The sequence below is a fragment of the Peromyscus californicus genome, unplaced genomic scaffold (genome assembly GCF_007827085.1).
Source record: "Peromyscus californicus insignis strain IS unplaced genomic scaffold, ASM782708v3 Scaffold_3__1_contigs__length_106647218, whole genome shotgun sequence".
Taxonomy (NCBI): domain Eukaryota; kingdom Metazoa; phylum Chordata; class Mammalia; order Rodentia; family Cricetidae; genus Peromyscus; species Peromyscus californicus.
Genome location: NW_026294551.1, coordinates 48,603,311 through 48,628,369, shown reverse-complemented (window position 1 = coordinate 48,628,369; position 25,059 = coordinate 48,603,311). Strand labels below are relative to the sequence as shown.

The 25,059-nt window shown below is 49.9% G+C and overlaps 1 protein-coding gene across 12 annotated transcripts in view; it reads right to left on the bottom strand.

The window, feature by feature from the left end:
* Positions 1-25,059, bottom strand: part of Rap1gap2 (RAP1 GTPase activating protein 2) — a 230,443-nt gene that overhangs the window by 125,179 nt on the left and 80,205 nt on the right. Inside the window, exon 1 of one of the 12 annotated variants that reach the window (XM_052756085.1) lies at positions 19,386-19,780. The exons of the other annotated variants lie outside the window; for them this stretch is intronic. Within the exon in view, the coding sequence (XP_052612045.1) occupies positions 19,386-19,492 (107 nt within the window). The 5' untranslated portion in view covers positions 19,493-19,780. Of the gene's footprint in view, positions 1-19,385; positions 19,781-25,059 lie in introns of those variants that run through there. 12 annotated transcript variants of the gene reach the window in all.

The following is a 25,059-nucleotide window of genomic DNA, read 5'->3' as shown; positions in this document are numbered from 1 at the left end:
TACACTGTGTGACTCAAAAATCCAAAAATTATTAGAAATTTTACTTTGTCTTATCTATTTATTACTATTTTATGTGTATGCATGTATGTCTGTGTATCATGTGAATGTCTAATACCCATGAAAGCCTAAAGAGGCCATCAGATCCCCTGGAACTGAAGTTACAGACAGTTGTGAGGCACCATGTGGGTGCTGGGAATCAAACCCAGGTCCTCTGGAAAGACAGCCAATGCTTAACCACTGAGCCATCTCAAAGCTCCTCATCTTTGTTCTAATCTAGTTGGCCCCTGAAATGATTTTTACACACTCATCTGAAGTTTCTTTATGCAAATACTACAGAGACTAACCCCTCTGTAGTTGTGGGGAAATGACTCTGGTTCCCCCCAGAATCACCCCAACCACCTGCTGAAGCCTCATATACCAAAATCTGAGGCTGCACTCAAGTCCCTCCTACAGGATGTCACAGTACTTCCCTCTGTAAACCTATGTAATACTTCCCCAAATTCTAAATCATCTCTTAATGACTCTTGACGCCTAAAACAACAGCAATGCTATAAAAAAAAAAAGTGTCACACTGTCTCATTTAGAGAATGGTGGAAAGAAAAATGGTCTGCGAATGTTCAGGACAAGAACAATTTCTTTTCAAAATCATTCCCATCAAGTTTGGTAGAACCCATGGGGACAGACCCTGAGGATGCCGAGGGCCACCAGTTCAAGTCAGCACAAACACAAAGTCTTGTTTCCCCATTTTTTTCCACACAAAAGCATGCATCTGCTGCATTGTATCCTGCACCTCATGCATCTGCTGCATTCTATCCTGCACCTCGCTTTCATTATGTAAAGTTTTGGGGAACGATTGGATCATCATCCAAACCGCTTCTGCATTCTTCAAGTGCAGGAGTCGTCTGTGGCAAGCAAGTGAAATAACCAGTGTGATCAGTTCCCTCTAGACAGGCATTTGGCTGTTTCCAGTATTCTACTACCTCAAATAATCCTCAGCTAATACCAGTCAATGAGCTAGCATGCCACCCCCACATTCTGAGAAACTCCCAAGGCAGTTAGTTCACTGTGTCAAAGGGAAGACACATGTTTTCACCTTCTGGGGTGTGTGTGTGTGTGTGTGTGTGTGTGTGTGTGTGTGTGTGTGTACATGAGTTTGCAATTCACATGCAGGTAGAGATCAGCAGACAACTTCAGCTCTCATCCTCAGGAGCTGCCCATTTGAGTCAGGGTATCCCATTGGACTACAGCTCATCAATTATGCTAGACTGGCAGTCCAGGGAGCCCCAGGGACCCTCCTGTCTCTACCCCCACAGCGCTGAGTTTACCAGCATTTACCGCCATGTCTGGCTTTTTAATGCCGGTTCTGAGAATTGAACTCATGTCCCCAAGTTGTTGAGCCATCCCCTCAGTCCCTCTGAAAGGACTCTTACTACCACACTCTGGCCCCCAGAACAAGCACCCTCCCCGTGCTGGCTTAGAGATAAACACAGAATCTTGTCCAATCATAACTTCCTCCTTAGAATTTGTCTAGCTGGAGCCGTGGAAAAGTAGCTTTCATTCCTCTCTGGATGTCAAGAAGCTAAAATGTTTTGCCCACGGTGAACTACAGCTGTGGCCCCAATGTCGCAGGGACAGATGGCCCAGGAGGATAAAACCAACCCAAAGACAGACACCAAGTCAAAAATGGAGAGGGGCGGTGCAGATGGGCCCTGGAGCCAGCTGCGCCTGAAGCTGAGGCCTTCCACACAAGGGAATGCCTGCGAACAACCTGCTCTGTTTGGCTAACAAGGCTTTCTGGCTCTCCAGAGGCCTGATTAGTGCACCCTATAGGAAGGAGAATCCCAATTTGGCTATAATTGGAGCAAGGGGTAAAGATGCAGATGTGACTCTGTGGAGGCCGGGTGAACAGACAGGAAAAGAAAACATAGTATTGATGAACAGTGGTCACTGCTGAGTCTCGGGGCCCAAGCTGGGGTCACATGTTTTCTGTGTTTTCTAAATTTTCTGCAAGCAACAAGGATTTTAAAACATATTACAATTAAAAACTAGTAATACTAACCTCAGGCCGGCAGGAAGCAGCCCCAAATGAACTTAGAGGACGGCTCTGAGCCTTGCAGTGGTCAAGTCGGCACCGAAGCCCAAACTGCAGGTTTCTCAGGCCATCAGCACTTGGGGTAGATGCTGCCCAGCACAGGATGGGCTGGAAGGTCACAGAGGACACCACTCTGTCACTGAACCCAAGCCTTCACTCAGGTGGTCCAGGCTCTTCCCTCTACACCCCTTCTTAGCCCCATGCTGAGCCTGTGGAAACAGTAGAGTCCCACACAACATTGCCCATGGGCTGCAGCAGAAGACAATGCCTGGATGAAAGGGTGGTTCACACAAACTGGCCCAAGGCTTCCTGGACTGCTCCCCAGGTCTTACCTTACCTACCCGGAGGTTGTAAGATGGGGCCATCAGGGACCTTTAACTTCACCATATGGAGTGTTTAGAAGACTGTGGCTTCCCTGGGGTCCCCAAGGCACATGGGCTCCAAACATGCCTCAGTGCTCAGGGGCCAGGCTAAGGCCACTGTGCCCATAACATCTTCAACTAGAAACAGGCATCCTCTCATTTTGCTTTCCACACTAGGGTCTGAATGGGGTCTGTTTGGGATCTTTGTTTTCACTTTTTCAAACACTTTTAAGTGTGAAATTACACTGTGATGAAACCATTGCTGCCACCATCCATTTCTAGAACTTCCCATCGCCCCAACTAAAAAAGCTCTATATCCACTAACCAATAATGTTCCCCACTCTAGGCTCTAATCATCTATATCCTACTTCCTGCCTCTGAGTTTGCATAGTCCAAGCATCACATGAGTGTGCTGTAGACTAAACAGCCATGTATCCCCAAATCCATATACTGAGTGGATTCCTACCTCCCCCACAAAGTAATGGTCTCAGGGGGTGATTAGATTGCTAGGGCAGAACTGTCATGAGTGAGGTCTATTCCCTTATAAAGGCGGTCCCACAGAGTCTCCCTGTACTTCCTCTGTGAATACACAGTAAAAAGATAGTTATCAGGACTAGATCGGTGGCTCAGTGATTAAGAGCACTGGCTGCTCTTGCAAAGGACCTGGATTTGATCCCAGCACCCACACCGTGGCTCAGAGCATCTGTAACTCCAGTTCCAGGGAATCTGACAGCCTCTTCTGGCTTCTGTGGACACGAGGCATACATGTGGTGCAGACATACAAGCAGGCAAAGCACTCATACCCATAGAATCTTTTGTGAAAAGGAGAAGGAGGCGGAGGCACCGAGGGACAGGAAGCGGCCTTCACCAGGTACCACAACTGCCAGGGCCTTGACTATTCAATTCTCAGCCCCTAGGTAGTAAGAAACAAATGTGTGCGGCTTTAACATCAAGTTTCTAATAGCTTGCTACAGCAACCAGAACAAAGTATGGCGAAATGGAACCATGGGGACCTGTCTCCGCGTTGGCTCATTTCACTTACCATAATGTCTTGATTTCCTCCATGTTGTAAGACAATTCCATTCTGCTTTATAGCTGAATAGTACTCCACTGTATGGATCTACCACATTCTGCTCATCCAGCCATTGCTGGAGGACACTTGTGTTGCCGCCACCCTGGCCTGTTCTAACCAGCAACTGTTTGAGGCCCTGCTTTCAATTCTTTACATCCTAAGAGTAGATTGGCTGAATAAAATGTTTGTTTGCAGCAGTAATCCCAACCAAGAACAAGTAGGAAGCATCCATTAGTCCTAATCCCATCTCACAGCAAGGAAAACTGAGGGTCACAGGCTGAGTGCTGCAGACCTTCTGGATTATTATGTCTCTGTGGCCTCCCTGGGTTTTCTGAGAGGCTTCAAGGCTGCCCCTCTGCCCTTCTGCACTTTTGGTTTTTGTTAGCCAAGGGTCTCTACCTCTCAAACTCTGAAACTGCTGCTGGGCCTGGTCCTCCAGCAGGGGAGGGGATCACAGAGAAGCAGCTCCACCCTCAGCTAGGGCCCTGGGGTCAAGAGCACCCTCTGCCAGGGGCTAGGAGAAATGCAGGCTTTCCTGGGTGATGAACAACTGGGTCACACGATGCATTAACAAAAGAGGATGGGAAGTACTGCTCGGTCCTCGAGCTGAGGATCCAGGGCAGGGCTAACCTGTTCCCTCAGCCAAGGTCCAAGACAGTCACATGTCTGACAGTCTCAGTGCTCAGGATAGGCTCAAGAAAAGAAGTCCAGGTGGGCTTACTGCAGAAGACTAGGGATCAAGACACCAAGATCAAGACCAACTAACCCCCTGGCCAGGAGACAGAGCCACTGCTGGGGCTCCTACCTGCCCACTGCCCATCAGCTTCCTCGGGCGTCCCCTTTGTTCTCAGCCAAGCAACTCCCCTCCTGGAACCAGGAACAACGGGCCACAAAACCCTGACTCCTGAAGCCAGAGGCATCCTGTCCCTCTGGCCAAAGATCAAGGGTAGGAATGTGGCCCACTAAGCGCCATCTGAACTGTCCCTGGGACTTCCACTGATGCTGGAAAACAGGCTGTTCTTTCTGTCTAAATGAAGACTATAAATCCCCAGACAAGACAACGAAGTATATAGCCTAGGGATAAAATCAACACCCAAGAACTAATTTGAGCCTGGATCTTGCCATGCCTGAACCACCCATCCCCTTTAGCTTACCAGTTAAGCTGGGGGTGGGGTGGGGGGAGGGCAACGACACCTGATTCTTTTTCTTTACATTAATTAGAACTTACAACCAAGAGATAATTACTTTTTATTTTTTTTTTTAAGATTTTATTTTTTTGTGTTGTTTTGTTTTTTTTAAGAACATGGTCTCTCTATGTGGTCCTGGCTGTCCTGTGACTCACTCTGTAGACCGAGCTGGCCTCAGAGTTAGAGAGATCCTCCTGCCTCTGCCTCCCAAGTGCTGGGATTAAAGGCATGCACTACTATACCTGGAATTTTTTTTTAATGTATATGAGTGCTTCGCCTGCATGTATGTGCTCCCCATGCATGCCCGGTGCTCAAGGAGGCCAGAAGAGGGCGCTGGATCCACTGGAACTGGAGTTATAGGCTGCGGCGATTGCCATGTGAGTTTTGGAAACCAAACCCAGGTACTCTGTAACAGCAGCAAGTACTCTTAACCGCTGAGTCATCTCTCCAGCCCCAAGACTGCTGGTTAATTCAGATAAATTATCAATCAGAATTGGGTATGGTGGCTCATACCTATAATCCCAGCACTAGGGAGTCTAAAGCCACAAGTATGAGGCCAGCCTAAGCTGTAGAGTGGGACCTTGTCCCAAAAGTTCAAACAAATAAAAACAATCAGAAGCAGAGTTGTTTGGGGTGGACCCCTGCCACCCCTCAAAGGCACAGACTGTCTGGGCTCTGCCTAATGGAATTGCTGTGAGACAAGCAGCACAGAACAGCGTTTTGGGAGCCACACTGCCCGGACCCTGCTCTAGGATGCTACACTGTGAGCCGGGGGAGGCGGAGCAGGCAAGCCTTTCACTGCCTGACCTGGCCTTCTTTCCCTGACATTCAATACCAGCTCCGGCATGCCCTCAGGCCACCCAACAACCTCATTTGCACTGCTCCCCAGATGAAATCCACACTACAGTCAACCCAGGCTCTGGGATGCACCCCGGCCCTTTCCCGCCTCCACGCCTTTGCTGGCGCTCTCTAGGTTAACTAAAATGCACTTCTCCGCTCACTCTCTCCTGTCCGTCCTCATGGGCCACCTACAATGAAACAACCACATGCTGTCTTCCTGGGCGGGGGCATTCCTCCTGATATCTGTCCCCCCAGATAACCCCTCAGATCCCACAGTTCTTTGCCCTGGGTTCCCCCTGACACAGCAGGTCTCTCCTGGCTGAGCTAGGAGGACAGTCTTTCCCCCGAACCCTGTCACATGGTGCCTAGCACACACTTGCACTCCACAAATACCAACAGGGAAGAACTCAAATTTGGGTGTTTAGAACACACCCCACCTCCACAAAGGGCTGCACCTTGCATTTGTATTTGAGAGATGAAACAGAGCCAGTGACAGTGAAGGCTAGAGGCACTTTCCAGAATTGAGGAGTGGTGCAGAGGAACAGCCATGTGGACCCAGGTGCCTCTGTTCCCATCACTTGCCCCACAGCCTGTGGCCAGCCTGCACAAGGGCATGCCCTTGGGAGACCTTCTCAGCTATCAGTCTTGGCCTTTGTTGATGTCGCACTCAGAAGCCTTTCCCGGAACACCTGTGGGTCTTCTTTCCAGATGGCCTGTTTCAGTTATCTCTTGATTTACGGTTTCTGCCTCTGCATCTTGGGTTAAATATCTTATTAAAATATATGCCCTATTAAAATACAGAGCATGTGGGTAACCGTGGCTGCAGCCAGTCCTACAATTCCTGTCTAATTAGTGAGGACAGCTGCCTGGCAGCCAGGATGCACTTCAGCTTTTCTGAGGCCTAACATGACAGACACACCCTTCCCCAACTTGATGCTCCCTCACCCTCAGCTCAGAGCCAGCATTCGGAAGACATTCTGCTGCTCCAGACACCTGTCCTGTCCCTTCCTTATATGTGTGTGTGGATCAGAGTGTGTATGTGTGCGTGCGTGTGTGCGTGCGTGCGTGCGTGTGCGTGTGTGTGTGTGTGTGTGTGTGTGTGTGTGTGTGTGTGTGGTCTACAGTGTGCTCAGGTGCCATGGGTTTTAAGTTTGGTGTTTTATCATGAACCTGGTCTCCTCCCCTACAATCCCCCTGCCTGGGTACTGCAAAGCAAGTGCAGCAAGCCAAGTACTTCAACCAGGGTCACCACATACTGAGTAGGAAGAAAAAAGAGATGGAATTAGGCATCAGACTGTCCCAAAGCTGATGCACAGGCTGAGTGACAGGAGACACTATGCAAAACAGACGTGATGAAAAGAACTGACATACAGGGAACAAAATTAAGTTAGGCCCAGGCGCCGTCCCAGTGCACGGCCAGAGTAGACGCCATCTGTATTCCTGGACTAGTATATGCCCGAGTAGGGCTCCATGCATGTTCCATGTCCATTGCATAGCCAAGGTGGGGCTACGGGCATGGTCCTCACCCACTATGCACGCTCCCTGTCCAGTGCATGCTCAGACTGAGGCACCATGCATGCTACCAGTCCAGTGCATGCTCAGACTGAGGCACCATGCATGCTCCCTGTCCAGCGCATACCCAGAGTGGAGCACCATGCACGCTCCCTGTCCAGTGCATGCTCAGAGTGGGGCACCATGCACGCTCCCTGTCCAGTGCATACCCTAAGTGGGGCTCCATGCATGTTCCCTGTCCAGCGCATACCCAGAATGAGCCTCCATCCATGCTCTGACCCCCACCCCCTCTATATTTTCTTAAGCTTGTGTAACACCATGTACACAGCCTGCCACAATTTCTGTCACTTTCTGTGAGGGTCTTTACAAGTGTGAGGGAAGAGGAAGAAATCCAAGGACAACACCATTCAGCAACCAAGCTTCTACAGCTCGGATGCAGGTTTCCTTGGTCTGCTCACAACGCACCTATCCCAAGCCAATGGAGCCAAGGGAGATGCAAGGCTGGGCTGTAACCCTCAGGCTTTAGGCTTACAGAGTTACCCTGAGAGCTCCCCACCCTAGGCCTCAGGCCTCTCCCATGCCACATCCTGTGCATCATGCCTGAAGTGGATAGCACTGTGTGCAGGTGCAGACAGGTGGAAAGGGTCAGGGAACAGGTGGCTGGCATTTTAGGGAAGGCCCCAGCAACATTGCCAGAGCTACTGGTTTCTCCAGGGAAGGCTGAAAAACAGAGTTAGAACATGGAATCTACAATCTTAAAATAAAAACTTAAAAGAGGGAAAAAATAAAACAGGAAAACTTCTGTGACTTCAAGGCCAGCCTGGTCTACATAGCAAGTTCCAGGTCAGCCAGAGCTACTCAGTGAGACCCCGTCTTGGGGGAGGGGGAGTGGAGAGAGGGCTCAGTGTTAAGAGCACAAGCTCCTCTTCGAGAGGACTTGAGTTTGATTCCCAGCATCCACATGGCTGCTAACAATTGTCTGTAACTCCAGTCCTGGGGAATCCAACGTGCTCTTCTAGCCTCTGTGGGCACTGGGTACGGCACACAGGCAGGCAAAACACTCATACACATCAAACAAAAAATAAATAAATTTTTAAAAAAAAAACAGAAAAAAAATAAGTGGATTTGACCGGACTCTAGACGATGGCAGTGAAGGGCTTTGATTCTGTACCATCCTCCCTGCATCCCCAGCACCCACCCGGGTGTGCTGCCAAGGACTCTGCAGGAGTCACTCTCTGATCTCCGCCTCAGGTGCCAGCTCCCAGGGGGCAGGGATGGCACAGCTGTCGCAGTGAAACCCAGGGGACCCCTGCTGCCACGCCAACTATACTCTGTGACTCGTATCTGTTGATGAACCAGGGATAAGAGGAGTGACCTCGTGGAGCTGTGCAGAACGCTCGCCTGTGACCATGGGGCCATCGTCACGCCCCGAGTCTACCTCACGGCATTCTGTGTGGATAGTAGCAGTCTTTACAGTAAAGAAACAGAACTAGGCAAAGGCAGGGAAAGACAAGGGAGGGGTGACTCTCACCAAAAGGCCTGACCTTCTTCCTACAGGGGAAGTAGGCTAACTCCAAGACTTGGCAGGGCCAGCTCTCTCGGGGCACACATGGAGCCAATGTGTCTCCAGGGACGTCCCCAGATCCTGGAGGGCTCCAGGCAGGACTTGGCTAAAGCACCAGCCTTCATGAAAGAGCGTGTTCACAGCCGATAAGCTTAAAAGCAAGTGACAATTTTTCAAAGCACCCTTGCTCCAAGGGCAGTGAATAATCACTGCATTGGCTCCAGGTCCTCACTGAGTATGTCTGGAAGAAGAGAAGGTCGAACCAAGTTCACTCAGCCCAAGAAACCAGCCTGAGTTCTCAAACACTATCCTCTGGAGAGAAGACCCAGGCTCCTACTCACAGACCCCAATGTTGAGCTGAGCACAAAATTGTCATTCCAGTCCTTGGGGAAACAGGGGCAAAGGGATCATGAGTTCAAGCTAGCCTGGGGCTGTACAGCAGGTTCCAAGCAAGCCTGAGCTACAGAGAAAGACCATGGTTTAAAAAAAATTCTGTATTTTTGATCTGGGTGGTGTCCAAACAGGTCAGTGCACATGAGGAACCCTTGCACTCTCTCCTTACAGTGTACACTACACCTGCATACATTTATACTCCTTGTGTATACACTACACCTGCATACATTTATACTCCTTGTGTATACACTACACCTGCATACATTTATACTCTTTGTGTATACACTACACCTGCACACATTTATACTCCTTGTGTATACACTACACCTGCACACATTTATACTCCTTGTGTATACACTATACCTGCACACATTTATACTCCTTGTGTATACACTACACCTGCATACATTTATACTCCTTGTGTGTACACTACACCTGCACACATTTATACTCCTTGTGTGTACACTATACCTGCATACATTTATGCTCCTTGTGTATACACTACACCTGCATACATTTATACTCCTTGTGCATACACTATACCTGCATACATTTATACTCCTTGTGTATACACTACACCTGCATACATTTATACTCCTTATGTATACACTACACCTGCATACATTTATACTCCTTGTGTGTACACTACACCTGCACACATTTATACTCCTTGTGCATACACTACACCTGCACACATTTATACTCCTTATGTATACACTACACCTGCACACATTTATACTCCTTGTGTATACACTACACCTGCATACATTTATGCTCCTTGTGTATACACTACACCTGCATACATTAACAACAGAAGCCACTGCATGCATTGAGAGCTCATCTCAAGGCAGGCACTGCAAAGGCGCTCATCTTAGGTTCTGAACCCTTGCTATGGCTTGAGTTTTCAAATGTCCCCTGGAGGCTGGAGAGGTGGCTCAGCACCCACAAGGTGGCTCACAACCACCCATAGCTCCAGCTCCAGGAGACCTGACACCCTCTCCTGACTTCCACAGGCACCAGGCACACATGTTACAGATGTGTGTGTGTGTGTGTGTGTGTGTGTGTGTGTGTGTGTGTGTATACAAAGTAAAAATAAATAAATCTTTTTAACTGTTCCCTGTGTTAAGGCTCGTGTATTAAGGGTTTACTTGACAACTGCTGGGCTCTTGTGGGGTTACTGGATCAAGAGCACTCTGACTTTGCGGATGGATCAATCTGCTGATGAATTAATGCATAGCTAAATAGACCTAGGAGGTGGGGCATAGTTGAAGGAAGCAGGCCGCCGGAGGCATGCCTTTGGAAAGTGTACCTTGTCCCCGGACCCTTCATCTTCCCCTGTCCATTTCCCACTACCATGATCCAGCGAACAATTCTGCTCCGTCCCGCCCTAACTGTGCCCTCTCTGCAAGGAGGCTCCACCTCAGCACCGGTCCACAGCAGTGGAGGCGGCTGACCACCAACCGACACCTGAAATCGGAAATTACAAACACCTTTCCTCCTTGAAGTCGTTTCTCTCAGGCTTTCTGTCACAACAGCAACAAAACGACACCGGCATGTAATAGTTGAGTGGAGAGCACCACCACACAGAGTGTGGGGACAGACCCTTGTCATCCCGGTACTTGGAAGGCTGAAGCTATACAGCAAGACCCTGCTCTCAAAGCAAACTACAACAAAAATAGTACACAGTCTCTCAAACTAGGTTGAAATTCCTGATCCTCCACTTCTAACTACGCTTAGCACAAGTCCTTGGCCTCTAAGTCTCAATTCCTCACCTAAACAATGGAGAAAACAGCAAATAACAACAGAGTTAAGAAATCGGAGTTACAGCCTGGCCGGCAGCAAGCAGAAGCCCTGGGTTTAGTACCCAGCACTGCAGGCTAAAACAAAAACAAAAAACAACAACAAAAAAAACTAATAAAATTCATAAAGATGTACGTGCAATATGCACGTAAGCCCTTGCCCCCCAGAACTAGCAGATAGCAAGCTTCGAAAAGTTTTGGTTTGGGACCCGGGGAGGTGGTTCAGTGGATAAAGCATCTGCCCTAGAAGCATGAAGACCAGAGTTCAGACCCCCAGAACCCATGTCAAAGCTGGGCAGCCACAGCACTGCAACCCTAACACTTGGGAGGCAAGCACTAAGGACTTCCCATCCAAGCTGGTGAGCCAGCCGAGGAGCAACTGGTGGGCTATGCGGCCCAGCAAAGAGACCCTGCCTCAATAAAGGAGAGCGTGATCAAGAGGACGATCACCCTCAACTTCAGGCCTGCACGTGCACAGGTGGACACAAACACACACACACACACACACACACACACACACACACACACACACACACACACACACGTGTACACACCAGACACATAGACACATAAAAATAAATAATTTTTTAAAAATTAAAGACAAGGGCCAGAGAAAGGGTTCATCAGGCTAAGGTGCGTGCCACCAAGTGTGATGGATGACCTCCCTCGTACGCTCACAAGTTACATGATGGAAGGAGAGAACCAGCTCCCACAGAGCTGACCTCTGACCTCTACATGCACACCACGGCACGTGCAAGAACAGACACACACACACACACACACACAAACAGATACATGTAAAAATAAATAATAAAAGCACGATATATTGGTTTGTTACAAGCACCATTCTGCCCTCCACAGTCCTGGGACACTGGTGTTTTGTGGCCCATTTAGTTTCTGCAGGACACTGTCCCCCAAATCTCAGACATTTCACATCACCTTCCCGATTTTCCCCAAACCCTAGTACCACCTGACAATGGCTTCTCTAACACTTTTCTTTAAATTGACTTGCAATTTTTGACTTAAACAAATTTGCTTTTTAAAAATGTTATGTAACTGCCACGCATGGAAAAGCAGTGTTGCTTGCCAGAGCTCATTTTTCAAAATAGCTATTAAAATAAAAAGCACTTGTCCACCTGAAAACATCTTGCCTACCTCAGTTGCTTTTTATGGATTGGGTGGGCAAGAACCTTGGTTGGTAGGGGGTGGGGTTGTGGATGGAGTTAGGCCTCAACTTAAAATGACTTAGGATCTTCCTTGGGCCCTTGGGCAGCTCTCATGTGCACAGAAATGATTTTCGTTGGTTGAACCGAGCCGGCCTGGCAAGCCTCTATTTGGCAACACCACGGTAGGCAGCCATCTGTGCACCATGCGGACTCCAAAGAGATAAAACCGTGTTTGGAGAGAAAGATGTATTAGCTAATGGCAATTGTTCACTAATTCAGACGCCCACTGGCCCCTCTGCCATAATGAAGAGAGTCTGCCTTTGCCTCTCAGGCAGCAGCTCAGGGATGAGAGATCTAGGAATCCAGGGCCAAGGACAGCCCTGGGGCCTTTCCCAGCCTAGGGACAGTCTTCATGCCTATGGGTCTTACGCACAAGCAGGGAAGGGGTCAAAGGAATTAGGAGAAGATGAGCAAGAGTGAGCTATCCAGTGCCCTTCTCGCTGAGATCTCACAGAATGACCTGAGATGAGAAAAGAGCACCTTGAAACCTGCCTCAGAGAAGCACTGCCACACTGATGGGCTGTTGGGGACACAGGCTATGAGCGTATTTTACTTGGGGAAGCCACCGCCTCTTCAGCCTCCCTCTACCCATTCAACAAGGATCCCACTGAACACCTCCTATTCTCGACTAAGGAGACTCGGAAGTGACGCAACCAGGGCCATTGGTCTCCATTCATATCCTCGAGAAAGTAACAGCTATTGTGTTTATTCATAAAGTGGACAGCAGTTCACATAAGCACAATGAAATAAATAAATCATAGTAAAGCAAGGGTGACTGAAGTGAGTTGCTTAGACTGCCTGGTCCTGGGAGCTTTTGAGGGGACAGTGCAGAGGTTGAGAGTCCAGTGAAGGAAGCAACAGCCAATTAAGTCACACACAGCAGGTGCAAAGGGCCTGGGGCAAGAACACACTGACATGTTCCCAGGACGGAAGGAAGGACTCTGCAGCAGAAAAAAGATCATGGGGCATGGTGGGATGGGGGAGGAGGTAAGACTGCTGTTGGCTTTCCTCTGAGATAGAATGAAGACACAGAGGAAAAGCAGGGCCTTCTACTTCCATGGGTAGAAGGTTTGATTCTATGTGACTCTTTCAAACTCCCAGATAAGAGCTAGAAGCAAGGACACCAAAGAGGAGAGCCAACTAACACCCCAAGCCTGTAGAGGTGGTGCATACCCCTAAACCCAATACACCAAAGCCTGAGACAGGAGGATTGAGAGTTCAGACCACCCTTTGCTACAGAGTGAGACTCTATCTCAAAAACAAACAGCAGTTCAAGAGAAATCAATTCATTCATGCCTTGGATTCTGTCCATTAAACTCCAAGGGTCTGACTCTCAAACGCTCAGAGAGATTAACCACAGGATAACGGTTACAAGGAGATCTTTGTTCTTTAAAGCAAGGACAGCCAACCAAGCAGGTGGCATTCAAACATCAGACGTGAAGAAGCAAGAGACTGTCCCTTCATAAACAGAAGGCCCCAGCCGCCTCCCAGGACAAGAACAAGCTTCCATGTGTTCAGGTTTGAGAAGCAGTTGGGTTCCTACCCTGTGCCCCTTCCAGCTCTGGAACTCCAGGACTGAGAGGCCTGGGCTCCTGCACACCACACAGGCTCAGACTTCGCATCAGGCAGCTAGCTCACATGGCTGTCTCCAAATCAAGTCTCCTCCTGGACACCAGGTGCAAAGTCCAGGAACAAAACAATCATGGCTGCCAGCTCATCAAAAGAGGCACCAGATACCTCCAGCAGCACAGTCGCGCAAGCAGGACAAGTAAACAAAGGAGCGGAACTCACCCCTGACAGAGCCTTCGGTCTAGACCCATATGATAACTTACAGGTGACATGGCAGGTGGCAGAGCGTGGTAAACACCACCAGGAGTCACTGACCATAAATCCCTGATTATGGGAAACTTCACAAGCTAACAATCCAAGCTAAGGCATGGTTCCATGGTAGACCTTGCTTGCTAAATATGGGTAAGACCCTGGGAAAGAAAAAAAGGACAAAGGAGGCAGAGAGAGGCCTTGGTCCTTCAATAAACAAGTTGTAATGACGAGAGAAAGAATTAGATGAGAAGAAGGTATAGACTGAGTACACCCATCACACTTGATAGCCTGAATCTTGACTCAGGAAGCCTTTTATGACAGTGGAGAAATTGGAACAATGACTAGATAGATTATGGAATTACTGTGGGGCTGGAGAGAGGGCTCAGTGGCTCAGAGAACTTGCTGCTCTAGCACAGGCTGTGAGTTCAGTTCCCAGAACCCCGTCAGGCCGCTCATCACTCCAGCTCCAGGGATCAGAAGCCCTCTTCTTGGCTCCATGGGTATTCACACACATGTGCACATACCACACATAGACATGCATGCATACATATACATAAAAATAAATGTTTATTTAAAGAATTTACTGTTAATGTGAAAAGGTTTGATAATTTTTTAAGGATACTTATCTTTAAAACACAAACTGAAACCTGTCTCAAAAAATGCAAATGAAAGAATGAAGCACTCTAGCATCTTAGATTTGCTTAAACATAAGCTGTGTGGGGACGCTGGGTAGTTAATAAATAGAACAAGATTGAACATCAGTTGATGACCACAGAACTGAGCACTACACCATAAACTTCTCTGCACCTTTGTGAACCCTTGAAAGACCTCAAGGTTGGAATGTGGCTCAGTGATAGAGCATTTGCCTAGCACGCACAAGGTCATAGGCTTGGTACTTTAACACGCCCAATGGGTTTTTTGTGGTTTTTGTTTGTTTGTTTGTTTTGTTTTGTTTTTTCGAGACAGGGTTTTTCCGTGTAGTTTTGGTGCCTGTCTTAGATCTCGCTCTGCAGACCAGACTGGCCTCGAACTCACAGAGACCCGCCTGGTTCTGCCTCCCGAGTGCTGGGATTAAAGGCGTGCGCCACAGCTGCCTGACTGGTTTTTGTTTTTTTGTTTTGTTTTGTTTTTAATAAAAACTAAGGGAAAGCAGGCTTTTCCTAACAACCCATACAGAAATGCCCCTGTAAGTTACACTCCACAAAGAGAAATCCCTCTCAGAACATTCTCTGCTCTGTCTGCATCACCGCCTGTCAGCAAGCATTTGCTAAATGATGAGAAAATCCATGTTTTCCTCCTTGGAATCTCCAGGATGGGAATGGTCCCCAAATAACTCCCTCCACTTGTCCTTTTGTTTGTTTTTCTTTATTGCTATCTTCTGATTCAGAATGTCACACCCAAGGCCACACTGACTTCACCACATCTGAATTAGTAAACAACTGCCATCAGCTAATACATCTTCCTTCCTACCAAAGTGTTACTGTCCCCACCAAAAACTCCATCTTCCTCACCATTGACTTTTCACAGTACTGGGGACTGAACCTAGTCCCCCACACATTGACACGCATGCTGAGTAAGTGTCCTACCACTGAGCTGCATCCCCTGTCCGTCCTCTTTTTACTTTGAGACAGAGTCTCACTAAATTGTCAAGCTGGTCTTGAATTCACTCTATAGCCCAGGCAGGTTTTGAACATTTGATTCTTCTGCCTCAACTTCCTGAGTAGCTGGGATTACAGGCTTGTGTGACAAAGCCCAGCTTCCCACCACCCTCATCTAACCCTACGAAGAAGTGCTCTGGGCCTCGCTCCATCTACCAGGCTCTTCTCAATAAAGCCATGTTAAAGGAATTCCTTATACTGTGATTTCAAGCTACAGTATCAGAGAAGATGTCAGATTCAAGCTCCTCTCAAACACAGTACTGATTTGGCCAGATCCCCTGTAACAGAAACCTTGCAGGTAGTCAAAAGGGGACAGAACCTCCAGGCTGTCCCAAACTCTGGAAGAGATCTGTTAAGACTGAGAAACTGAGCTAGTGAGATAGCTCAGAGGCCACCAAGAGTTAGATCCACAAGACATCTATGGCAGAAGGAGAGAAGTGACTCCAGCAAGCTGTCCTCTGAATTCTATATGTAATCCATGGCATTCGCACATATACACACACAATAAATAAGTGTAATTCTTTAAGTCTGATAAACCCCATGCTCATTTCTAAAATGGTAAATTGAAACTGGAGCTTTGAGCACAACTCTTTAGGACCTACCAAGAGACCCTGGGAATCTCCTGGTCCCTGGCCCATGGGACACTTGCCCCCAGGCCATCTTCCCGGGCATAACAATCAGCCCCTTCATGTGTAATATTTTCAAGCAGCATAGAAAGAGGATGACAAGGACCACTAGAACATCCCTGCCAGCCACACATCACCATTTCAGCCCTGAAGGCAAAGAGCCCAGAGTGTTCTCTGCATATGCCTGTCAATTAGAGGTGCTGGGAAGATCGATGGATGGATCAAGCCTCTGGAAGGATGGGGCGGGGGCTTGAGTCTGAGCTGACCACATGATGAGAAGGGATGGAAGGAAGAACTCTGCAAATTTAACATCCAGCACGGAGTTTGGGGAAGGCTTAGCGAGAGCTAGCAGCTGCCACCTGCCCCCAGATTCCCTGTGGCCAGCGGGCACCCGCAGAGCAAGGGTCAATAGTGTGCACCACAGATTCCAGACACTTAAAGACACAGAAACTCCAGAAAAAAGCAAGAGAAGAAACAAAAGCCACTTTATACCAAGATAAAGCCGATCCTCTCTCTGAGGAGGGTAAGTGCACAGCCAGAGGCATCAGGCTATAGCAACAGAAGCACCAGATGAAGCCAAGGATGGAGGGGACAACTACTGTCTGCCTGGCTGGCAGACAAGAGCTGAGAGCATCCACAAAGGGCAGATCACCATGAAGCATCCTGATCCCAGCAGACCTCTCCCTGGCCCCTGTCCACTACCTCACTGTGTACCCCCAACCCATGCCCATCTCTCTGCCTCCTTTGCCTGTGCAAAATGGGCCTTGACCACTACTGGTAGGGTTGCAACCACCAGACATCTTTCCTTAGTTAGCAAGGGCACAGGGCCTGTGAGAGATGGGAGTCATTCAAACCGCATCCCCTTCATCCCCAAGAGCATTTGAGCCTTCAGCTACAGCTTCACCCACAGTATAGCACTGGAGCCTCTGTGTGTAGACAGAATGTGAAGCACAAGGAGCTGAAATCTGTACCATCACCTCATAGTCAACAGAAGAGACAAGGCTCCAAGTCCTACCTTGTACGGGGGACTTTCCACCCTACCACATGGTCTGTCTTTGGTTAGGAACTGGTTGCATGTGTCTGCCTTCCCTCTCATCCTGGTACTTGGTATGGAACCTATGGCTTTACTCAAGCTAGGAAAGTGCTCTACCACTGAACCATATTCCCAGCCCAAGCTGGTCCTGAATTCACTCTGAAGCGCAGGCAGACCTTGAACTTGCGATCCTCTAGCCTCAGCCTCCTGAGTAGGTGGGATCACAGGCTTTGTCCCCCAGGGCCAGCTAAACCTGCCTTTCTATGGAGCACATTTTCCTCTTCTTTCCCCCAAGCAGAACCTGAGACTAGCCGCTCATTTATCCTTCTAGTGCCAGGGAGTTGGCCCATTCATGCCTCCTCTACAGATTAGGTGGAAAGGGGAAAGGAAATCAAGGTCCAAAAGCAAAAAGGTCCCAGACCCAGAGCACTGGGTTCCTGTTCTCCAGGCAGCCTTTCTACTGGACACCAGACACCCAGAGTCCACCTGCCATATTCGGTGCCACTTATTTTTTTTTAAGATTCTATTTTATTTTTATGTATGTGTCTATGTTGGAAGGTTGCACATGTGAGTGAAGGCACCCTGGGAGGCCAGAAGGAGGTTTCAGATCCCCTGGAGCTAGACTTACAAGCAGCTGTGAGACATCCTCCACCCCTCACCCTCCCCATACATGGGTGCTGGGAACTGAACTAGGGTCCTCTGGAAGAGCAGGAAATACTTTTAAGCACTGAGCCATCTCTCCAGCCTCAACACTTAGATTTTTATTACAACTGCTTCAACTGAACAAACACATTCTCAGTACTGACTACAATTAAGTGATGCCTTATATTATTGCCACAGATGGAAAAATAAGTTCCATTAATGGTTACTAGGAGGGGCTCCTGAAAACAAAATGATCTCCCCTCTAGGCAGAGCCTCTCTCCCACTTAAAGAGCCTGAGCCAGCCCACTCTCACTGGGTTACAACGGGAACATAAGCAAGGGGCCAGCAGATTGGCGGTGGCACATCAGGAAGCAGAGGCAGGTGGATCTCTGTGAGTTCAAAGTCTGCCTGATCCACAGAGTGAACTCCAGGGCAGCCAAGGCTACACAGAGAAACCTTGTCTCAAAACAAACAAACAACTAGGGGAGAAAAAGGGTGTTGAGGCCAGGCTACCACCACCGTGTTGAAGCTTTCCCTTTGAAGGAATCCTGCCGACCGGCAGAGAACTGGGAAGAACTTTCTTACCAAGTGACTCAATGTTACTTCATACTCGGCCACCTTAATCATTTCCCTGGCATCTCATCCTAGGCTGTGGGAAACATCTCATTAATCCACATTTTGGAGAAATAGGAACAAAAAGGAACAGACACGACCTAGACCATATTCTTAAAGCTTTCCTCTTTGCTGCTCAGCACCCCAGAGACAGACAGTCACCACCCATGTGTCTGTGACTGTAATGCCCTTGGGGGTCTATGGGGAGGTGCGGCACTAACCCCCCCCCAAAACTCCTCCAGCAGGACCCCTGGAAGTCAGGCATTAGGTTCCAACAACCTCAGTTGCTAGGACCCTAGCAGAAAAGGTAGGTTATGGTGATAACCTACAAGAGCAGCTCGCTGGGGTTTGGTGGGTGTCAAGTCTACATCTGGAGACTGGAGCCCAGGCAGCTGCCTCAGACTCTTCTCTCTGTGCTCCCCCCCCACACACACACACACACACACCAGCTCCACACGTTCCCCTCTCCCCAACACAGATGTCCAGAGTGTCCCTGAAATAGCCAGAGAAAACAATTTCCAACGCCCGGGAGCAAACAAGAGCGCAAGCAGTAGCAAGAAAGAGTCCAAGAGGGGAACACCCAAAAACAGACACGGTGGGGAAGCGGAGGCTGATCCACCTCCAAACTTGGTCCTTGCCTGCCGGCACCCAAGCGCAGAGCACGCGGAGCCAGGCAGGCAGCTCGAGGGTTCAGCCAAGTTGCAGAGAAGCTTGGACTGAGCTAGTAGCTCTACGCTCTCCCAACTGCAGGCGTTGGGATGGGTACCTCAATTCGCAAAAGCAAGGTCTGGGAGCCCTCCGACTCCCCTAGTGTCCCGTCTGAGCCAGCCAGGTTTTTTTTTTTTTTCCTATCCAAAAGGGAGCCAAAAGGAAAAGTCCACCCGAAAGAAAACTGGAATTCACCGCGAGCGAGGAGGACAGGGGAGCGGGGTGATGCCAGCTTTACCTTTTCTCTTTATTCTGTTTTCGAGATTTGTGCAGGAGTCCGATGAGCACCACGGCGGCTCGGATCCCCGCCTTTCGGCAGTGCATCCTCCCGGCCGGCTGGGACATGGCGAGGCCGCCGGCGGTGCCCGGCCGCGCCCTCGCCCGCCGCGCGTCCCCGCCGCCGCCCCGGCTCCGCGAGCTCCGCGCTGCCCGCGCCCCGGCCTTTGCCGCCCGCCTCGCATGGGCCCCGCCCCACCTAGGTGCGCCCGAGGGTCAGGTGACTGGGCGCTCACTTCCCGACGACCTTCAGCGTCTCCCTGGGGCCCGCGGGGCGGCCGGTGTGCGCTCCCCCAGCGCGGGCATTTCCGAGGCTCGCTCCGGGCGCGGCTGGCCAGCGGCTCCGGGGCTCCCGCTCCGACGCACCGCCCGCCCTGGCCCCGCCTCGGCTCCGCCTCCCGCGCCGGGGCTGCTGACTCCCCAGCAGGCCGAGACTCAGAGAGTAAAACGAGCGACCCGACCCGCGCAAAGCAACCCTAGAGAACTCAGGCGGCCGGACTCGGGAGAGCAGGGGACCTGACCCCAGGGAGTGCAGGTGACAGGACCCTAGTGAGCTCAGGCGGCTGAACCCGGAGGGCAGAGAATCGGATCGCGGACTAAGGATGGCGACTCGATTGCGCCGGGCACTGTGGGGCTCGACGCCCGAGTTCGCAGCTCGCACTCTGCTGCCCTGAGCGCGCCAGCCCCAGCCTTTTCTCGCCTGTGCCCGGGTCTGGATCCCGGTCCCAATCTCCTGCGCCCCGCCGGCCGTCTGGGGCTCCCTCCCCAGGCTGACGAGTTCTCACACCGGCCTGCCAGGATACTTCTCCGATGCTGTCACTGGCTTTACAACAGAGGAGAAAATACACACGGAGAAGAAACTGCGCGCGTCCGCCACTACCCTCCCACTGTCCCAGATAAGCCGCCTTTGCGTGCAGCCACTGCCTGGGCTTCCAGCCCCAGGGTCCCACTCTGGACGGTCACGGGGTTACTCTCGAAACCAGTCGAGAATGGGGAGGAAAGGGTTTGAGGAGAGCGATCAGGAAAGATGCTACCTCCCCTTGCACCACCCAGAGTCCGCGAAGGGATACTCATGAGCGATGCTGGAAGGACCGGCCTCGGAATTTAGCAACACCGGGTTGGTGATCAACTTCTCCCAGGCTTGCCTCCTCCTCCTAGAGTACCAGGTTAGTCAGCGAACCTCGGGTCCTGCGCCCGCACCCACCACGTCGGACCCTCAGATCTCCAGCACATCGAGTTAAAGCTCCATCCTGATTTGAACACAAAACGTTGCCGCTCTTAGCCAAGGAAGGAGCGGTGGCCTGAGTCCTAACAGCATCGAGCCTCACTCAAGAGCCCCCTCCTTGATCACTTCCATTTGCTGCGGGGCCTCCCAGCCCCCCTTAGCCCTTGAAGCGTAACTAACTGCCTTGCCTCCTTGGGGAGAAGGAATCGGGCATTGGGGTGGGGGTCGGTAAAGGGAATTAAAACAAGCCAATTAGCCCATCTTTGGAAACAGCCCTGTTGGGGCCGAGAGGTCCCTTAGCAATTTGCCTTGTTTTTTACACAGTCTGGTGTTCAAACAAACAGAAAATACAGGCAGGAGAGAGGACTGTATCCGAGAGCGGAGGGGGGCTGCAAATGAACTCCAGGGCCCCAGGCTTCTGTCCGAACTCTCCAGTGAGCTCAGCTCCTAGCTGTCACTAGAGCTGGGGCAGAGAGAAGGAGCCCCAAGGTGGTTCCAAAATACACCTGGTCTATTTATGAAGCATCCATTAGCAATGGCCTTGGGCCCTCCTGAGTGATGGGGGATCACAGACACAGTCATGGACGTTTATTTATAACTGACCCGAGTGCCCCCCCAAGGCCCCACCCATGAGGCAGAGAACTGGGCAGCTGCAAGGATTTCACTGGAGGTGACTTCAGAATCTGCCTAGTGGAAAGAATGGGAAGTGAGTGTTCTCAAACGGGGAAACAAAAATAGCCCCCGGCATGGGGCCTCTGGATCCCCTAGTATCTCTTAACACCTCCAGGTTAGTTGATGGACAGCTTCAGGACGTGGCAGAGAGGGTGGCCCAGCGTGGGGTAATATATTTTGTCTATGCACAGAGAAAAGCATAATCTGAATAGAACGTCCATCTGCAGCTGGTGAGCTGTGCAAGCTGCTCGCACCCATCCCCCACTGCCTGGGAGTTAGTTCAGGTCAAGTGCACAGCAGGTACAGAGACATTAGAAGAAGGAGCAAAATCTCTCCATCCAGCAGGTTTCATTATTCGTTCTTGTTTTTGGGATTCCAGGCCCTCTCAGCTCCTTTTGAAGCCCCCAATGTGGCTAAAAAAAACAAATGTCTCCAAAACACCAGCAACTCTGAGACCCTGGTCGCTGGAACACTGAGTTGATGTTTCCCATGAATGGCAGAGCCCTTGTTTCCACCCTGTCACCAAGCCTGTCACCAACACGATCCCTCCACAAATGCCTGCTCCATCGCCCACAGCCCATCACATCCATGTAACCCACCCAGGGAACACAAAAAGGCAAGGAAAGCAATGCCGCAAGACCTCATGTCCATCTCTGCCGGGCTTGCTGCACCATCAGCATCTATTAAACAAGATGAATCCAGTTCCGTGCAAGAGGCAAGTGAGAGACAGAAAGGGAAGACTATCCTTGGGCCATTGTTATCCAAACAGGTCACTGCTAACTGCAAAGAGTCAACACACACCTCATTGCAAATAATAATATGTCCAACGAGCACGTACAGTGTGGCCCAGACAGTGGGTCCCAGTATCAGGCCATTCCCATGCCACCTTCCCAGTTATTTGCCTACACGTTTGTTTTCATTACATCAACTTGCTTCTTTACTGATGTTAAAACACTGCTATAAATACCATAAAAAATGGACGTATTAAATTCTACTTCCAAACTGATCGTGCACATTCAGAAAAACAGGTAAGTGTGAAGTATCAGCCAGACATTTGCACCAAAACAAGACATGGCCCTTGAAAAAACAAAATCACAGTTGGAAAGAGAAATGAAAAGGGGACATTTTTCACATTAGTGACCGGAAAGTGTTCCCGGGTCACTTTTGGGTAGACTAAGAAAACGGCACATGTTCAGGCCACAGGGAGTGAAGACATTGTAGACAGGAGTGGTCCCAGAAGGGGTCACATCCCATCCCACCCCTTACCCCCTGAGGTATTCTCACTCACCATCCCTAGATCCCACAGTTCTCAAAAGCCAAGTGCCAGGCAGCTGGCAGCCTGGGTCTCTGCCCCAGTGCAGGGGAAACCCAAAGGCTTGCGGGGCCTGAGAGGCGGAGAGCAAGCAAGTTAATCATGAACTGAGGACAGACAGCTGCGCTGCCACTCAAAGGGCCAGCGAGTTCAGACACAGACACGCATGCCTAGTCCTGAAGAAAGGGGCTTTCTGTGCCTAGAAACCGACCGCAGAAGCTTGTGAAAGCAATCAGCACCCCTGGTCTCGGAGAGACGCTCCCTCCCACCTTGAGCGGTCACTGCTCTGAAGCAAAGCAACTAAGAATGGAAGATTCAGACACCAGGAGCCTTTGAATCCAGGGTAGGGCCAGAGGTCTCCAGACGCCATGCCCCTCCCTTTCTGCAGGAATAGTCTCCAGCTGTCCTCTGAATCACCAAACCTTTAAGAAAAAGCAACAGTTTAAAAAAAATATATCAGACAGCATAGGACAGCAACACCACACCCTTCTACTTCGGGGGACATGAATGCACACACAGAGACTGGAGAAGTCACTCCTCAGCCTCCCTCTGGCGCCTCACTCTCTTGACACCTGGGCACGATGAACAGGACTGACTTCCTTCTTGGCAGGTACATCAGCGCCCCCTCCTGGACTACAGCACACTTGGTTACACGATCACATGAGGAAAAGCAAGCCCGAGAGGGAGACAGGAAAGCAGACGGAGGGTGGGAAGAGGGAAAGACTGGGAAGGTCATTCGAGGTGGGAGAGCAGTTTCCATTTTGAAATGAGAGAGAGGAAGAGCCTTTGCCAACACACCAACTCTCCTCTCAACAGCTAACGGCTCCTCCCAGAGCTGGCAAGCAGCCCCTAAAAGGGCCCATACCCACAGTGACGGCTACAGGAAGCCATCCACAGGCAAGACTCCAAACGGGCCGGAGGAACCGCTGCCCAACCTCATGCTCCCAGAGTCACACACCCCTGAAGCAGCCGTCCTGTGGGCAAACCACCCAACCAAGCAAAGGCCCCGCCCCAAGCCAGCGCAGATTTTGGAACCGAGTCTAGGAGAGCCTGTGGTATTTCTGAAATCTAAGGGAAGGAAACCACACAGAGGAAACCCACAGAGCCCGCTCCAGCTGGGCACCCAGCCCTCCACATCCCTTGTGTGCCCAGAATCTAGGGAAAGCACTCAAGGTGTGATTTCAATCAGAACTTTCAGCTGTCTATTCAGAGGGTTACCAAAAGAGTATTCAGAAGGAAGAGAAAAGTGCTTAAAATACTGCTTGAGTTCCGGGAGATAGTTCAAATTTATAATCTCTCTCTCTCTCCTTCCCTCCCTCCCTCCCTCCTTCCCTTGCAAATTTTTGGATTTTCACTAAACTGTGTGACTGATTTTTCCCCACGCTTGAAACATTTGAATGAGATTCTTTTGTTGTTATTATTGTTTGTTTTTTGAGACAGGGTTTCTCTATGTAGCCCTGGCTGTCCTGGAACTCGCTCTGTAAACCAGGCTGGCCTCAAACTCAGAGATCTGTCTGCCTCTGCCTCCTGAGTGCTGGGATTAAAGGTGTGCCCAGCCTTTAAATGAGATTCTTTGGTGTACCCAGGTTCTGATGAACATGAAGCGGAGCTTTTTAGCATAGAGGCTCCCCAGGGATCATTCCAGAAAGCCAGGCACTTGCATGGTGAAGTGGCCTACAGGACTACCCTTCCTCCCAGGGTCCCCTGGCCCCCATCTCGCTGATCACAAAACTCTCAGCTGCTGCTACCTGCTAAGCCACTTGCAACCACAGAAGTCTCCAGGGCTGAGTGGCAGGTCTCTAGGAGGCTGTCTCTCCATAATATTAGTAACATTGCTTAGCAACAACACCCTTCGAAGCAAGAACCAGCAGACTCTCCAAAAACCTTCTCTGCCTGGCTCCAGAAAGAACAGAGTGGATTCTAAGACATGTATTATTTATATACTATTTCACATGCCCAGTCACTGTCTGGGCTTGACTGTCTGGGAGATGAGGAATTATACTTATGTGACTTTGCTTTGTTTGTTTGCTTTCTTGCTATTACTGTAACGACCTTGGCTAGACATTTCTTATAAATGCCTTATGGTATTGTCCTTTTCAAAGGCATGTAACCTTTTCATGGGGACTCAAAACCATTCTTATCAATATCAGCCACTCTAGTGAAGTAAGTAGTTATGGGCTGACAGCCATTGAAGTGAGTGGCCATTTGTGCCTGCTCTTTGTGGCCCCAAATAACTTCGATATGAAGCTACTACAGCAGGAGAATCAACAGAGCCCACACACAACAGATCTGAATCGGAATTAGAATTCCATCTCCAGTTTTCACCGGCTAAGAACTAAGTCTGGGCCTGTGTCTCTTCAACCCCATAAAGATTGCAACAGCGTCACCCTAAGTCCACTGCAAGGATTCAGTGACCATTAGATGGGT